General features: G+C 47.5%; 3 protein-coding genes across 3 annotated transcripts; 1 reads left to right on the plus strand and 2 right to left on the minus strand.

Annotated features, from left to right (window-relative positions):
* The first annotated feature begins 1,566 nt into the window (after positions 1 to 1,566).
* LOC125539882 (uncharacterized) lies at positions 1,567 to 2,417 on the plus strand. Its single transcript, XM_048703422.2, has one exon. It carries the CDS (start codon positions 1,690 to 1,692, stop codon positions 2,176 to 2,178), a length of 489 nt encoding a protein of 162 aa, XP_048559379.1. The 5' UTR covers positions 1,567 to 1,689; the 3' UTR covers positions 2,179 to 2,417.
* A 495-nt stretch (positions 2,418 to 2,912) lies between these two features.
* LOC125539881 (putative plastid-lipid-associated protein 13, chloroplastic) lies at positions 2,913 to 6,461 on the minus strand. The gene is made up of 7 exons (XM_048703421.2): positions 6,155 to 6,461; positions 5,713 to 5,834; positions 5,417 to 5,500; positions 5,118 to 5,214; positions 4,586 to 4,802; positions 4,064 to 4,116; positions 2,913 to 3,325 (listed from the first exon to the last, which is right to left on the minus strand). Exons 1-7 carry the CDS (start codon positions 6,362 to 6,364, stop codon positions 3,215 to 3,217), a joined length of 894 nt encoding a protein of 297 aa, XP_048559378.1. The 5' UTR covers positions 6,365 to 6,461; the 3' UTR covers positions 2,913 to 3,214.
* A 445-nt stretch (positions 6,462 to 6,906) lies between these two features.
* LOC125539883 (zinc finger CCCH domain-containing protein 31-like) lies at positions 6,907 to 9,680 on the minus strand. Its single transcript, XM_048703423.2, has 3 exons — positions 9,481 to 9,680; positions 8,572 to 8,632; positions 6,907 to 7,862 (listed from the first exon to the last, which is right to left on the minus strand). The coding sequence occupies exons 1-3, from the start codon at positions 9,554 to 9,556 to the stop codon at positions 7,079 to 7,081; spliced, it is 921 nt and encodes a 306-aa protein (XP_048559380.1). The 5' UTR covers positions 9,557 to 9,680; the 3' UTR covers positions 6,907 to 7,078.
* Between the last annotated feature and the right edge of the window lie 1,432 nt (positions 9,681 to 11,112).

Raw genomic sequence — 11,112 nt, forward strand, 5'->3', positions numbered from 1 at the left:
AACAGTGTAGTACCTGACCTGGATATGGATAATCCTCCGATCCATTCCAAAGGCGCAGGTACTGAAAACGAATATGCTGCGTCGGTTACTCTGCAACTCTGACATTCCTTTTTTTCTATATAAGGATAAGGAAGAAATCAGTTGTAGCACTTCGGAGTTCAGTAAATATTACTTTTTACAAAAAATATATATACTTTGATCTATTATAAAAATTCACACAAAGCATTCAAAACATAATAAAAATACATCAAGGTCCCTGGGTTACCAAATGACCATTGCCGCCGCCGTCCCGCTGTCGTCGCTCTTATATCGGAGCCGATCTGACCCTGTTTGACGACAACCGTAAAGTTTTTGTGCAAGCGTCGCTAAGGACCAGCGCCTCCGAGTCGTAGTTGTCGCCGCTAAATCCTTAAATCGATTCGAAAACCCTGACATCAAATCTCGTTGTTTTGTACGCACAACAAGAAGTCATAACCTTATTGCCTTGAGTAGCTGACAGAATCGACGTCGGAGCTTCGTCTAATCCGGCCTGGCAGACGAACTTGAGAAGGACCAAAGTCCAGAAGACCGACTCGTAAAAAAAGCGCCGACATTCGTCTGAGGGCCGCCATGCAAAGACTAAAAGGTTAACCTATTTGGTAGCTGGAGTTATAATATTCTTTTACTAAAATGATTCAAATCTATTATCAAAGTTCAACGGATATACAAAGCATCTCGAACATAGTTAAATTACATTGAAATTTCAGGACCCCCAAGCAATCACTATTGCCGCCAGAACGAGCCGCCGACGCGCCGTTGTCGCCGCTCCTCTACCGGAGCTGGCTTGACCTTGTCAATGACAGTCGGGAAGTCTTCGTGCACGTGCCCTTAAGGGCCAGCGCCCTGGAGCTGCAGTCGTCGCCGTTGATCCCTTGCATAGAACTGAAGCACCTGATACCAAATCTCGCCACAAGACGAGAAAACCAAACCTCACTGCCCCAAAAGACAACATGAATCTATGTCGGAGCTCCGTCGACTACGTCCATACGGGCGAACTCGAGGAGGATTGGAGCCAGGAAGCAAACTTGAAGAAGTAGCCTAATCTAAACTACTAACCGAACCAGAGAGACCTGGATTCACCTGCCCGCCACCGGCCACCAAAGGGACAGGCAGAGGAGAGGCAAATCCACGGACTCGCTGACGAAGTTGGGAGAAAAGAATTTGCCTTAGCCATTTAGGGTTAGAGAAAAAGACAGTGAGCCATAGTTTTAATAACAGAATAACCATAGTTTTATAATAAACATCGTGGAGTGTATATTACTTAGTCTAATCATAAATGGACTACTAAAGTATTTTTCTTAATCTAAAAGCATAGTCATAAAATCGTCTACGTGTTATCCCACACGCGCTAGTTTTATTAGGACGCGAACGAGAGGAATTAAATCCATTTGAGCGCGTATGTAGAAAAAGGAAGGCATTAAATTCTTTAGGCCTATATTTTTGTAGTGCTAAAAATACACAGGACGTATTAAATCAGTGCCAAATATTACACACGTCTCAACTCAGCCGTCGGATGGAGGAAACCCACAGCATCCAACGGCGCAGGGCCCAGGGCGGGTCTATATAAACCCCCTGTGGCCACAGCCCTCTTCCCTAAAGCCACCACCGTCTTCCTCCCGTCCGTTTCTCGCATCGGGAGGCGACAAGAGAATGGCACCGCACTCCCCCGCCGTGAAGCTCCAGTCCCGCGCCGCGCCGGCGCCGTCGTCGGCGATGGGCGCGCACCGGTGGTCCCGCCCCATCGCCAAGGGCCCGCCGCGCAAGATCAGGATCGTGCACGTCCTGGCGCCGGAGGTGATCAAGACGGACGCGCGGCACTTCCGCGAGCTCGTGCAGCGCCTCACCGGGAAGCCGAAAGGCGGCGGGGTCGGCGGAGGGGCGTCCTCGTCGTCCTCGTCGCGGTCGCCCGAGAGCGCCGCGGCGGAGTCGTCGTCCCAGCAGCAGGCGGCGGCAGGCGGCTCGTCGTCCGTCGCGGTCGCGGTCGCCCCCGAGGCGGCGGCGGGGGGGACCGTCAAGGCGGAGGTGAAGGAGGAGGACGCCGCGTCGCCGGAGGGCGGGTTCGGGGAGGCGGGGGGCACGGCGACGAACGACGCCTTCTTCCAGGACCTCGACGAGTTCCTCCTCGGCGGATGGCTTTAGTCTCTGATCGGTCAGCGGCGCGCCCCCCGTTAGAGCCAAGTCCGAGAACTTTTGCCCCCCGCTGTTGATGCATAGGATGGTGACGGTTAACAGAGATCCCCCATTTCGGCCTGGAATTTTAAGTTATAGAATTGGGTTTCCTGCGTCTGTTACTTCTCCAGTTTGTTGATATTTCAGTTGTGTTATTCAAATTTGAACCCGCACTTGGAATGGAAATGGCAGATTAGTTTGGTTGTTTCGACGGCATTGCGTGTCTGATTCCATCCTTCCTTGTTTGTATCTTTCTTCTGGGTGAACTAGAGGGAGATAGAGAGATGGAGAGGTAGGTGCGCATGCTCTGAAATCTGAACTGACGATGGAGGAAGACATGGCAGAATTCTTTGCAGCGTCAGCCTGTCAGGAGTGGTTAGGTGCAGGACTAACAGACCTTGCGCTGCGCGCACGTACAGGATGGTCGCAATGTCCACACGATATCTCAAAAATAAAAGACTGTTTCTCCCGAGGAAGTAAGCATTCTTCAGTTCAGGTAGAACGCCCTCCTCTAGCCTGTGAGGAATGACGGCTTATACTGTGATAATACTCCTGATGCAATCGAACAAGGGAAGATTGTAGATACTATGGCCGTAGATCATCGGCCCAAAATTACAGTACAATGGCCTCATGATCCACATTTCATCTTCCTGCTGGATGTTTGAATTTGAGATAGCATACCGAGCTAATTTACCTTGGTGTCATTTGCGCCGATGCAAAGCTGGGTGCTGGAATTATATGGAACAAAACAAGTTACAGTTCAGAGTTATTCACTGCCCATTTCGCATATCTAATTTTTGATTGCATCTGAGTGCTCAAGTATTGCTCAGCTCCAGGATAGCAGTAACTACTCTAGCCAGCAGCAAAAAGGAGCTTGAATTTACACACTCAAGTGGCTGCTAACATATGCACTGCTTTTTCATGTATGCGAAAACCTGGAAAATGGCAAGAAAGAAAAGACAACTCCGAAAAAGTTAACCATAGTGCTCCGGTTAGTACCCAAACATTAGCTTTGATATTCAGGAATCACTACGTCTGGCGTGTTCTCCATTGGATTTGGTTGCGGCCCTTCCAGTTTTGTCAGGACATCAGGTGCTCCAGCAGCATCTCGGATAATCTAAATGAGAAGACAGAACAACCATGAGAAGTTGTGGCTTTTCAATCCTTCCAAAATACTATACTAGTAGGACGGATAATATGAGATTTCAAACCATTCATTCTGTACTTTGTGCAACATGATTAGATTGACTTGTCTAGAAGAGAGGATCGAACTGACGCAACTGTATTGGTAGGCTGATTAGATTATCAGCATCTTAAACTTGCAAATGACGTTGATATATGCCATAAATCTGGCATCTTATCGATGATTTTTAACAACAAAAACATATGTGCATTTTTTCTTCTGGTCTTGCTTACGGGGTGCTCAACATTCTCAAGAAGATACCATAGACTGGTACTTCAGCGGATTAAGAGCCTTCATTTCTATTGTCTAGATAAAATGATGATGCTAAATCTGTGCAGCATTCAAACTCAGTATGTCATCAGCTTTTATTTTCTTTGACATTTATGTGTCTATGAGCTAAGTATAGAATCAGGTATATTTTCTCTAAAAGAACTAGGTATAGTCCAGTAATTATGTCCAACATGTGACACTTAAGACATATGGTACAACTCAAGCGTGGAAGCTATAAAAGTACTGATTCCATCTTTTCTGTTAGTCCATACAGTAGATAAAACCAAGGGGTTACTTCCAAGATGGATGGTGGTCACAGTGTAATGTACACAGGTGCAAATGCATGTTATCATGATATGATTTTGGTGTTCGCTTTAGTGTGTGATAAACTGATAAACATACCAGTATTTCTTCATCAAGGTAGGAAATCATGAATAAGCGCTGGTACATCCCATCTGTAATAAAAAAAAAGGGGCCATGCAACGGAACTAATCAATCCATGTAACATAGTACATGACAATTATTAAAGATTCATGGCATCACAGAATGAAAAATAGCATAACTATATTGAACCATCCTGTGATGGTGCACTAAATACTGCAGGTAGACAAAAGTATTGCAGATGGACAACATGGATAGAGAGAACTAGCTACCGTGATGTCATGAATACTGTGAGCATTCCTCTCTTGTCATGGTTGGAAGTCAAATTTTGGAAGAAACAAAAGGCAGCATTCCAATAATTTAATATTTTTGGCAAAAAAAATCAGTGATTACAAATGTATTGAAGCAAGTAGCAGTTTTCTAACAAGAAAAGGTCAGTAATAAATCCTGCGGTTGCATTGTATGAATTGGCAGTATGTCCTAATAAAACTGGAAAAGTGATGCAGTAACAAGAAGTCTATAAATCAAGCCTTATGTACTTACTAAGAGGTAACTTAACCCCCTCCGAAACAGCATCTCTTATAGAGGCAGGAAGTTGCTGTAGAGCTCCTGCAGTTTGTCCAAGTAAGCCCTTCAGTTGTTCAGGTAGTGTTTCTTCACTGATTTTGGGGGTTTCCAAAAATGCCTCGACGTATTCCTCTTTCATCCTGATAGGCCCCTCCACGGACAGTTGAGTGGTCAGAACAAATCTGTTTTGTATCTGCATACACAAAAAGGCGGTAAACTGTGAGACATGAATGGAACAACAGAACTCAACATGGTCATATACAAATGTACAGCTCCTGGATAAGACAGATAAATGGCTGCCAGCAATGCCTTAGTATGAACGTGGGATCTTGGTATCTTGCCACATTACAAGAGCTACTTCTCATAATTTCATTTGAAGAAAAAAATAGCTATGCATGCTGTAGGCAGGTATATAAATGGCACAAACATTGCGAACATGAGGTAGTTGTAAAGATAGATCCAAAAATGCACAAGGGTTGTAGGCAGCTTCCACAACTTTTGAAATTACCGTATTCAAGAGCTTGACGTTCGAGGAAATTTTGCAGTAGCCATCCCTGATCACCACATCAAGCCCCGTAAAGTGTGCGACACTTGTAGGTGACCGCCTACGAAAAGAGCATACTCGCTATGTGATACACATTTTTGTCAGGGAAAGATCAATTTAGATTTATGTATTTGCAACACACCATGAAAAGATAACTTTTAAGAAACCATGTAACTCATTCTCATGAGAATAAAGTAAGGAGAGCTCTAATTAAAATGGTGAGTTCATTGTAATGTAACTTGCATCCAGAAATAGTGGCGTACTCAAACAAAAGCTTGGATGCAAATGTTCCCGGACTGCTATCACCGAACCATTCAATGTTCCATCGACCTTCCAGATAGGGTGATCTGAAAAGTGAAACATATGATTAATGAACAAGGACCAACGAAATGTCCATACAACATAACTGTTTTAGTCAGAAATGATGGGAGTTCCTCATGGATATGGGACATGTAAATGCGGAGATGAATGGAAGTCATTGGTTCCTAAACTGAACATCATGTTAGCATCTCCAACTTATTTTGATGATAGTTTGCCTGTTGAGAACTGCAGCGCTTACGTTGTGGGACGAGGAGTGGGGTTGAGGCGTTCGAGGCCGACGATGCGCTCATTGACGTCGATCTTCTGCATCTCCGTGGTCTTGCCGCTAACAAAGGCTTCGAAGCCTCCAGAGTCCCTGAACTGAAATGGGCAGCAGTTTACATACTCAGACCGTGAATGCAGAACCCAACTGTCAACATGCAGACACGAACACTACTAAGCTCATGATTCGGTGGGCTCTGCAAAATCGAGGCGTTTACTCGTCAATCAAATCGAAAGCTGTGCAAAAGTGACTTCCGCTGGGCACAATTGGCTTATTGAGAAACTACTAATAGCCAAATCGGCAGCAGCACTGGGCAGTGGATACGATTCGTATGGACCAGACCAGCACGGCAGTACGGGGCAGGCCGTAGCCATTCATTCTGCGAGGAAGGGGAACAGGAGAGGGGGAGGAGGCTCACGGCGAGGAGGAGGGACTCCTTGGCGGAGAGGCGCTCCATCTCGCGGGCGTAGCTGGCGGCGGGGCCGCCCTGGAACTGCGCCGTGGCCCTGCAGCGGCACCCGGCGGCGCGGCGGGGGGAGAGGCGCAGCTGGCCGTCCCGGCGACCGCGGACGGCGGGCAGCAGCGGAGGGGAGACCGGGGCGAGCGTCGCTGCGGCGGCGGCGGCCATGCCAGAGGAGGCGACTTTGCCGTGCGTGAGCCGAGGGGAGGAGAGAGGAGCTCGAGATGTCGTGGTGGTGCTGGAAGCGCTGTGCTGTGTAGGCCAGTCCACGTAGAACAAGGAGAGAGAAATGACCTTCGCAGGTGTAACTGGTCCCACATGTCATTGACACCACTGGTGTACACTACTTCAAAAGTCAAACTTTTTACGTTTGACCAAGTTTATATAAAAAAATACTCTCAAGATCTACAATAGTGACCAAATAAATAAAACATGAAAACATATCTTATGATGGACGAATCTAATTATACTAAATTTCGTATTGGTAGATTTTGCTATTTTTCTCAATAAAATTGATCAAATCTTGAGAAGAACAAGGAAGTACGTATTACGTTTGCAAATGCAGGCATCATAAGAGCACAGTGAAATCAGTGACCCGTCTGTGGTCAACACAGCTGGGTAATCACCACAGCAATGGACCGCGGAAGCTAGAACCGAATAAAACGCACAAGGAGAAAGAAAACTCAAAAGGCGACTTAACTAGACTGGGATGACAGCAAGAAAGTTCTGAACCATATTTCATTCAAAAAAGCTGAATCTTATCACAATCCATAGAACCAAAATACAACAGGCCTAATCACCTAGAGCCAGCAGCAAGGGAGAACAGAATAGTCACAGTAGCAGCACAAGAAGGAGCGAGGATCAACCGCAGCAGCGGTGTCATCAGACGGCGGCACCCTTCCGCTGCTCGGTCTCGCCATGGGCGAAGTGGCAGCGCTCGCCGAAAGTGCAGGTGCCCTTGAGGAAGTTCTCGCATATCTTGGTCTTGTAGTTGCTCCTGCCTCCAGGCCCGCCCCCGCCGCCGCCACCGCCTCGGCCTGCGGGGGCTGCTGCGCTGGCTGGGTTCTTCGACGGAGTGCTGGCGCTGATGCTGGCAATGAGATCACGCACCATGTCGTTGGCTTGCTTTATCTGGTCGAAGCTGCCTTCCAGCTCAATGTTCTTCAGGTCTGGGTTTGATTCGTGGTCGCGTATCGAGAGCTTGACCCCTGTGATGCGGCAGATCTGCTTCGTGTTGACCCCGCCCTTCCCGATTATGCCTCCGGCGAGAGCGGCGTCGACACTGACCTTGCAGGTAGACGAGGCGCCAAAGTTTCCGGCAGGAGGACCCATCGAAGCTGGCGGAGGTGGTTCGTGTCGACCTCCATATCGACCACCCATAGGAGGAGCATAGGAACTTTCTTGGGACATGTAGGAGGATGGTGGCCTGCCAAGCTCCCTCTCGCCGTGGGCAAAATGGCACTTGTCACCAAACTTGCAGCCTTCTGCAGTGTTGTACTTGGTGCACATGCGTGTTTTGACACCAGAAGCAGCATGATCCGCTGGAGCTCTTGACGGTGCAGACACAGCAGCATGGCCTAGGCTGTGTGATTTTGATACTGTCTGGTATCCACCAGGGACAAAGTGCGCGAAGTGACAGCCCTCACCAAAGGGGCACCCAACAGTGCTGCATCATTCAAAACAATACAGATTATGTACTGATCTTGCAATAACAAATATAGTAAGTAATGAGAACTGAGCAAACTTAAGAGACTTGTTACAAAGGACAGTTGTAGAGCTGTATACCAAGGCAGAAGAGTTCTCATAACAAGATAACAGTGCTACCAAAGGCAGAAGATCACATGTATTACATGTTATCAGTGCAAATGGCCCAAATTGACATAATAACAGAAACATAATTGTAAAGTTGCATGAAATCCTGTCTAACAATTTTCAGTATATAGGAATCCAGGCAGGTGCAAGATTCAAACAAGATTCACAGAGACCACAATACTGCATATAGCATATGTATATGTATGTGCTTAAAAGGATGCTTTCATTACTCAACAGAACTAAAGCATGTTAGTGCAGACTCAATTACCAAGTAATAGAGAAAGAGAAGGTCCTATCTAGAGAACAAAAAAACATGCAACAAATGTGGATTGTGGTACTGTTATTATCTTATTTATTTGAACACTATGAAAGAAAAATATTAAATGTATATACTTTGATCAGTTGGCAACATTGCTGTGCATGAATTACAATTTGCAACAATCCGTAAAGCTTCTGCACCAAAAATAAAAGCAGCAGGGGAGAATTTAATTCTTAACTGTAATACACAGTAAAAATTAGAAGGTACCGTTCTGATGTTATTTTGGATAGGTTAAGATTTGAACCTGAAAAACTTGGTGCAAGGCTTCGATTTGCTTGATAGACCAGTTTGTTGTGACTCCGATTCTGTTGCATGAAATTAATTACATTTTTCCACTTGTTAGAAGTTGCATTGTTGATCTTCTATTCAAGTAAACATATACAATTTGTGTCCAATAAATTTGATGAATGGACATAATTTTACATAAGATAAAGATGGTATTCAATGGTGCTTATCCTGCAGAAAATGGTCATGGTTACACTCACACTGCATATTATTGAAAGACGACAACTAGAAACAGATCATAACATTCATGAATGATGTTTAACATGTTTCTTTTTTTGTAATGGAGTCCTCCAATTCCATTTTGAGCAAAAGCAGGCGCTTTGCTTTTCCAAATTTGTTTCCTATCATCATCACCTTTCCCCCACATGTTCTTTCCTTCTTTTCAAAGAAACCTCACCTTGATCCAACTTTTTAGTATGTCCTGCTCTTAGATGAGTTGGTTCAGACTTTGGTTGTCAAAGCTTATTTTTTCTGTACTTGATAGGTATTTCATTACGGTACAAGACACGATGCAGGTGGGTCTTAATTCCACTCGACCGCAAGGAGCTGTACCGGCGCGAAGAGGGCATCCGATGGATTTGGCATAATTATCAACCTACCGCAGGGATTTGCCGGCACTAGAGCATGGATACTTCCGCACATGAATACTGTCAAGTAAGATGCAGGCAAATCTTATCTTATACAGGGGATAACGGCACGACACGCTCACTCGCTCCACGCTCGCGGACCAGAACCTAGAGGTACCCTAGAGAGCGCCGAGGCTGCAGATCCAGCGGCAGGAGCTACACGACAGGGCGAGACCTGACGACGGGACCTAGAAAGCGTACGAGGGGGGCGGGGAGAGATGGAGAAGAAAGCGACGGGTTACCTCTCGAGCGCTTCCCGCCTGCGGCGCCTCCGTTGGCGGACTCCGGCCGGGATCTCTTGCGGGCGGCGGCATCCATGGCGAGCCCTCCGCGTCGAGGCGGAAACCCTAGCTTGCGGTTTGGCGGAGGCGGAGTGGGGCGCAGCGGAGGGAGGAAGAGGCCAAGTGCGAAATCGCTTCGGTCGAGTTAACGGCCAGAGTCGTGGGTGTGCATCTTACGGTGGCTGGGCTTCATAAGCCCAGGTTTTGGGGCTTGGTCCGAACTCCGACGGGAATTCGCATTCCGGCCCAGTTACGTAGACAGTTGCGACCTGCTTTTTTTTCCCTAGCGAATAGCTAGGGTTTCTCTTGCTTCCGGCGGCGTCGCCGGAATTCTTGTCTGATCCACGACGGATCTTTACCGTCTCTCGCTCCTCGGCTTGGGATGATCAAGGGGGGTCCCTCGTGACTCTACCCGGCCTTGGCTGTTGGAGCGATCGCGAGTTCTCAGGCAAAGCAAGCTAGGGTTTGCAGTTCAAGTGATCAGAGGGAGGAGGTGATGGCAGGCGAACCTGGAGGATCGTAGAGAAGGGGAGGCAAGGAGAGTACGGACAATCTGCTGGCCCGGTTGAACTTACAGGAAGAAGAAGAGGATGACTTCGTATGGGAGGATGAGCTCCTAGATCTGATGACGCCGGCCAAGTGGCTGGCGATTGCGAGGGTTCACACACCCAAAACTTTTAGCCCAGGCGCTCTGTATGGTGACATGCGCGCGGCATGGAACCCGGCAAGGCCGGTGATTTGGAGGAGAGTGAATGACAACCTGTTCACGGCGCAGTTTGGATGTCTAGCGGATTGGAACAAGACCATGTTTGAAGGTCCATGGCTCTTCCGGGGACAGGCCGTGATCATGCAGGAGTATGATGGGTACAAGAAGCCCGAATCCATCCCTCTGGAAACATTGACGGTGTGGGCGCAGATTCATCGCCTACCAGACAACTTCCTGATTGAGCAGGCAGTTCGAGGGATGGCCTCTCGCATTGGAGAGGTTGAAGAGGTTCAACTTAGGCTACCAGCGGGCTATTTTGGAGAATTTGTTCGAGTCAAAGTCAAGATCGATATCAATGCAAAGATAAAACGTTTTGTCACTGGGAAGAAGGGAGAGGAAAGAGTTAGATATCAAGTGAAGTATGAAAAGCTCCCAACCTTCTGTTTTAATTGTGGGGAGTTCAGGCACTGGTATGAGGAATGTGGAGATGGCGAGCATGATGTATCATCCTTTCAGTGGGGGGAGTTTGTGCTTGCAGATGCCTTCAGAGCTGGCCATATTAGAAGAGGGGTAGCCGGCCCCCAAGCAAGACAGTCTATGGGGGGAGGGAGATGTAGAGGAAGGGGAAGGGGCACCTACAACCCTAACCAAAGCTGGAGATTTAACGCTCAGAACCACAACCCGGGGCAGGCGGATGACAGAAGACCCGAGGAGGCCGAGGGAGAGGAGGTTGCTCGAGAAGAGAGGAACAATGTACCGGTGGCCATGGAGGGTTTGCAATCAAACAAGCAGGCTTCTGTGGAGAATAATTCAGGTCCTAGCCCAGCTGCAACAATGCAGGAACCAGTGGAGGCTGATCCCCTGGCTATGGTGGCAACACCCTTGCC

The sequence above is a fragment of the Triticum urartu genome, chromosome 2A, assembly GCF_056163025.1.
Source record: "Triticum urartu cultivar PI428250 chromosome 2A, HENAU_Tu73, whole genome shotgun sequence".
NCBI classification, from domain to species: domain Eukaryota; kingdom Viridiplantae; phylum Streptophyta; class Magnoliopsida; order Poales; family Poaceae; genus Triticum; species Triticum urartu.